The 6,000-nt window shown below is 57.2% G+C and overlaps 1 protein-coding gene across 2 annotated transcripts in view; it reads right to left on the bottom strand.

The window, feature by feature from the left end:
* kirrel3l (kirre like nephrin family adhesion molecule 3, like) overlaps positions 1-5,085 on the bottom strand; it is a 30,275-nt gene extending 25,190 nt beyond the window's left edge. For both annotated transcript variants that reach the window (XM_069185300.1, XM_069185299.1), the window contains exon 1: positions 4,457-5,085. In XM_069185300.1, the coding sequence (XP_069041401.1) occupies positions 4,457-4,502 (46 nt within the window). In that variant the 5' untranslated portion in view covers positions 4,503-5,085. The remainder of the gene's footprint in view (positions 1-4,456) is intronic.
* Positions 5,086-6,000: the final 915 nt, after the last annotated feature.

Consider the following 6,000-nt stretch of genomic DNA (forward strand, 5'->3'; position numbering starts at 1 on the left):
CCCAGGGCACCCTGTTTCTCATGATAGAAGAAGGACCACCTCCTCCTGTGGCTGACACGCAGGGCCCCCGAGCTCTCCCGAAAATAATTCCAAGAGGCTCCTGCAGTTCAAGTCATCGATTCTCCCGAAGACCGACCCTGAGAAAAGATCTATCGATTGAAACGGCGGATCAATTGTAGCAGTGAAGCCGCTGTACTCGGAGGCTTTTCGTGTTTTCAGACCTTAAAGGCATCTCTCCCCCGGGGAGACAGGGCCAGGACTCGGGTCAGACACGAGTCCGGAGACGTTCGTTACAGAAATGAGAACTCGCGGTATCGATCGAGAGCGTCGCTCACGGTTCCTGTCAGGTCCGGTTCGACAGGGGCTCAAGTTTATTGGAAATTCCAGAACTGGGCATCTGGATGAGCTCTTAATCTCTCTTCATCCATAAATTCAGAGCCCAGGTTTATGAAAAATGCAGGGCAGTAAAAATGAACCGGCTTCAGACGGTCCGTCATAAAATATTTCTGATGCCGAGAGCAGTCAGCAGCCTGACTCCTCTTGTAGCAATCAAACGGATTCGTTCTAAGTACAAGTGCATTTGAGCAAAGACGGAAATAAAAACAGAAACAAATGTTTTATCGTGTACTCCTGCTGGTAGTTTATTACTACATTATATATATATAAATGGATTTTAATGGATGAGCCCTGGCCAGCTAAAACAAAAATAAAACAAATGTATTGCGGTCTTTAAATAAAAGAGAAGTCTTGAAAAAAGGAGGCTGCGGAGGTTTTCAGGTCGCTGGGGGTATTTCAATCTCTCCGTCTCTCTCGCTGCAGCAGCGCGCTGTGATCTCCCGGCTCTGCCTTTGAACTGCGCCCGCCGAGACTCCACCACTGACGGCGGCTGGAGCCGAGGAGGAACTGAGCCCCGAGGGCCCGGGGCCGCGCCTGCCAGCCCCGCAGTCCGCGGGGAGGCGAAGACGTTCGGCACCGAAGGCGAAGCCGCCGAGCGCATCCGAAAGCCTCTCTGCCCGCCCCGGCCCCAGAGTACCCGGGCGAGAGGCTGGCACGACGGCAGCAGCATCTGCTGCGGTACTGATGCCTCTCGGTGTGTCTGAGCACTGTTGCTGCTCCTGCCTCTGTTTTCTCTCTCCCCTGCCGTGTGCCTGCTCATGAGTTTGTCTATGCATCGTTCGCAAACATACTGCCACTGCATGTGCACAAAGCTGTCCATCTATATTTAGATCGGAATTAAGCAATACATTAACTAACAGACCAGCGAACTGCAGTAGCTGTTTTTCCAGCCCTGGGAGCCGGACTACAGCGCTGTGAAACCGCCCCGCTCGTCAAAGGAGGTGTTAGATTTAACACGGGGATGCGTTCAAACACACACCGCCTGGTCTTGTTAACACAAAGCCGGGTCCGAATGCTGCAGCGGTGGCGAGTCCTGGGACGCTGACTGTATCCTCGATCGCGCTGCCAGTGTGAACCCCAGCTGGCGAAACGCGGAACACGTGTATTAGAGTCGTCACGGCCCGTTTGTCCGACAGCAGAGAAACACCGACCACCGGAGCGCCCGGGGACCTCCTGGGCCCGTCTGGTCCCGGGACCGGAGCCACGCCGCCGGGTCCGAACTGCAGGGGGTGGCAAGAGTCACCTTCCGAATCTCTTCCAAAACACCAGCCGCCTGTCTATCAGGCAAGGACCCGCCTCCCGGGCCACAGTCCTGTGGCCGCTGAAGGACTAGACAGGACAGGACACCCCCAGCAACACACAAGACACAGGCCAACGCCGTCTCAAGACATATCGTAGGAGAAATATTGTAAACAGATATTACAAGTGGTAAAGTGCATACAAAATAACGGCCAATTAAATTACCATATCGAAAGTTGCTAGAGTTACATTAAAAGGGAATCGCTTATCAAGATCGATGACCTGATTAGGCATTAAAAGAGACATGCAGAAGATGAATGAATACAAGATTGATTTGCTTTAAGGCATAATTTCACTTCAGGTTCAGATGTTATAAAATGAGATGATTGTCTAATGCTGATCTCCCCTTACACGATGTACTGCACCAGGCAAAGATGAGCGAGATTGGGCACAGACGGCTACCGCTGCCAGATTGACCAGCGCGCGCCCTGGGGAAGACGATTGAGGAAATCTCGAGCCCCAGACGTCATCTGCGTGACGTCACGCACGCAGATCGGCCGGGTTCCTAGACTCAGTGAATCTGATGTAACACGGAGCCCGAGATTGGCGCCCGTCTGACAAACCGCTGGATACCAAGTGCATCACATACCCGCCCACCAGGGGAGACACTGCGGGGAGGAAGAGGAGAGCTACAGTACGGGAGGAAAGTCAGACACTCTTGACGGAGAATGGGAAATAACTGCGCGCCCTAAATGACACCTCTTACCCGCACAATCGACCGATTCGGAAAATACTACCCAGAAAAGCGGGGGTCTCAGCACGTTTTCTCTGGAAGGGGGGCGCCCACACTCAAAACAAATACACGCGCAAGCCCAGCCCTCCGGGCTGCCGGTCCAGACCCGCTCGCTGTGGCGCCGGGAGGGCAGGGGACCGGATCGGGACAGTGTGCGTGCTGGACAGGGCACAGGGGGCTATTGCGCTCCCACCTGCACACTCGCACGTCCAGCCCTCGGCTTGAGCAGAGCCGGTCACTCTCACACTGACCCTGAGGTCACCGCCCGGAGAGCGCGGCTGGAGAACCCGTGTATTCTGTGTTTTCATTGTCTTTGTGATGGAGTGCTGTTGGGGTCAGTGAATTGTGTTGCTCGGGCGTCGAGTAATTCACGTGTAAGACTTCTAGATTAACAGACTGTAAATGAAGTTGCCAATAACCCATGTCCTCATTTGTATAAAAAGATGCGGATCTGACCACTGTATAGCTAAAAAAAAAGAGAAAAAACACAACGTTTCGGCCGTGGAGCCTTCTTCAGGTGTGAGAAAGACAAAGCCAAAACGCTGTGTTTTCTTTCTCCTTTTTTTTCAGCAGGGAATACACCTACAGTATTACTTGTTACTTTGCTGCCTACGCATGCTGACGCAGCTACACACCTGAACCACCATACAGCTCGTCGGCCTCGACAGGTACCCGTGTATGCGCGCTCCCTCTGCAAGGCACGCTGGGCCGCCTGTCCGCGTGCGGGTCTCACCTGGAGCACGGGGGCCCACTCGCGCGCGCAGCGCTTGGAGCAGCGGAGCTCCCTTCCATTTCTCTTCCTCTGCGAGCTTGTGTTATTATTATTATTATTATAGGTCTAGGAGTGCTTTTAGAAGCTCTGCGGGCGCAGGAAACGCTGAAATCTTTAGAGAAAGACTTTTAAGCCGAGGAGTCGGTGTGCGAGTAAGTGCATTTTTCAATTTACCCCAGGGCGCTGTGCGCTCGGGTAGAGACGCAGGGAGAGCCCCCGCTCTTTAAGGGCTGCAGGGACCCAGCAGAGACGCGGACGGGGGGCGGCGGACCCAGCAGAGCTATTTCTGCACACGAGAAAGGGCACAAGGTGTGTTTCAGGGGGCGCTGGGTGGAAATGTAAAATGAATAATTGAAAACTCTGCACCGCTGCGCTGCCGTGTGTGTGTGTGTGTGTCAGTGTGTGTGTGTGTGGGGGGGGGGGTCTGTGAAAACTGCACGTCCTTACACCGTGATCAAGCGTGGCGAGCGACCCCCCCTACAGAAAGCCCTTCAGAGGAAGCAGGCAGTCGCACGTACAGCCGGCCCCTGACACTCGCGGGCGGCTTCTTATCCTGGTTCACTGCGGATATTTCCCTCCCGCTACTCCCCCCACGCTCACTCCCACTCACTCCTCGCTCCACGCGCCCGGACCGGACTGTCACCCCCACACCCGCCTTCCGGCCCCCCAGGAGCCCCGAACAGTCCCAGCCCCGTGTGCGTGTGTGGGGGTGAGGGGCTGTTGCTCTCCCCAGTAGCCCTGCGGGGACCGGTCCTGACCCGTGACAGCCGGTATCTCTCCGCTGGGCTGGTCACCCGCCTCAAGCTGGAGTAGGAAAGCGACAGTCACTATCCTCCTGCCCCGCCCCCCCCGCAATATGTAAAATAAAGTTGATAGTGGGCGACAGTATGTGACCCCTTCTCTCACCCCAGCCCGCTCAGACCGGACTCCCGGTTCTCCTTTCAGTGTTTTTGGCGCAGTGGCACTGGTACCACACGCCCAGCAGGCTCGTCCGTCAGGGACTCCGCAGGAGCGACGCGTGCTCGACGGCTAACTTCGGGGTCTGTAAATAACACTGATAGCAGGCTGGCGGAGAGACAGAGCAGCGCCAGAACGCGCGGTGCCGGTGCCGGTGCCGGTGTCGGCGGACCGGGGCTTTGTCGCAGCGAGCGCCCCTGTAGCACAGAGCTGGAGAGGCGAAGCGCCGCCACCGGCCGCATTTTGTTCCTATTTTCGCGCCGGTCGCCGGTCCGGCTCGGAGACCCCTCGCCGCTTACCTGCTCCCGCGAGGCACAGGGCGAGGATGACCCAGAGGGTTGACATCGTCCGGCGCGCGCCCGGTCCGGGGGACGTCTCCTCGGCTCGAGGCACCGGCTCCGGCCGCGCGAGAGCTCGGGTGGCCGCTGAGGCTCTGACCCCGGATCTGCTCGCTCAGATCCAATTCTCCCCCGTCGGGATCGCGCTGCCTCGACGATGCCTTGTGTTCTTCCCGGTACTTTATCTGCTCCCCTGTTGATGAATTCGGCTTCGCCCGGAGGAATCGTCTTTAACTTTTCTTGCTGTAGGTTCCTCAGCCGGCTGATCTCCGCTCTTCCCGCGTCCCGTCACTGCCCCTGTGGAACCGCGCTGCTCCGCTCTGCCTCTGCGTTAATCTGTGCGTGTGGCTCCCGTCTCCCTCTCTCCCCGTCTGCAGCCTGCGCGCCGCTAATCCACACTGACAATCATGTGCCGAGCAGTTCTCGGATTTAGACACATCAGGACTGAACACAAATCAGGGAGGGAGGCGACTTTTCCGCCGGGACAAAAAAAAAGGGAGAAAGTCCTTCCCACTTTCCCAACTTTCGCATTCCCGATGCAGCCCGGAGGTGAGGGGGGCGGCTCGGCGCTCCTCCCGCCCTGCGGACACCGATTGGCCGGTCAGACTTTAAACACGGTGTCGGGGACTCGAGGGGCCGTCGCGGCGGCACCTGCGGGGGGCGGGGCGGGGGCGAGTCATCGGGGTGCCGCAGAATGAGGAGGGAAGAGTAAACTTGTGGGTTTTGTTTAAGAGCAACTGTTTGCTGAAGTGTGAGCGTGAGGGCGGGCGGAGGGGGCTCTCCCGGCTCCCGGCGGCCGCTGGGGCCCGTGTGTCCGCCAGGAGCCAGGGGCCCCCTCGGCGTCACGAGCCGGGCGGAACCGGCCCTTTTCTGCTCGAGCCGAATCCCCCCCGCCTCCTTCACAGCCGCGTGCTGCTCTCTCGCTCCCCCCCCCCCCCCTCAAACGCAGCTCGTTTAGAATGAGAAACCCCGGAAGAGCCATCAAGCGACAGTCACAGGCTTCACGGGTGCTGTTCTTCCGTTATTCCCCCCAGCAAGGGAAAGGCGCACTCTGCTCCACGGCGCAATAGGAGAAGCTGCGCACGTTTTCCCTGAAGTATGTGAGACGCGTATATGGCGGACAGGGTATCAAAGCACCACTTAGATCTGTATTATCATTATTAAAGTTACTGTATCCGACATACCGCATTAGCCCGCTGTAATTCTGCCGAGCGCCAGTATCGGCGAATGTGACTAATTCTCCCTGGCTCTGTTCATTCACCATGAAGGACGGAACAAGCTCCAGTTCCAGCGCATTATTCAGTTTATTAACCCCTTGCTGTGCACTGCGCGCCTCGCCGAGGAGAAGAGCCGGACGTTCACTTCCTCAGTTCCGATGCTAAAAAGGTTCACTTCCCTCAGTTCCGGGGTGCAGCGTGAAGTGGGGTTGTCAGCAGATGGGTGAGGTCATTTATCCGCTTGCGAGACAGGCCAGGCGAGGAGCGGGCCTGGTCATCGCCTTCACT

The sequence above is a fragment of the Lepisosteus oculatus genome, chromosome 27 (assembly GCF_040954835.1).
Source record: "Lepisosteus oculatus isolate fLepOcu1 chromosome 27, fLepOcu1.hap2, whole genome shotgun sequence".
Lineage (NCBI taxonomy): Eukaryota > Metazoa > Chordata > Actinopteri > Semionotiformes > Lepisosteidae > Lepisosteus > Lepisosteus oculatus.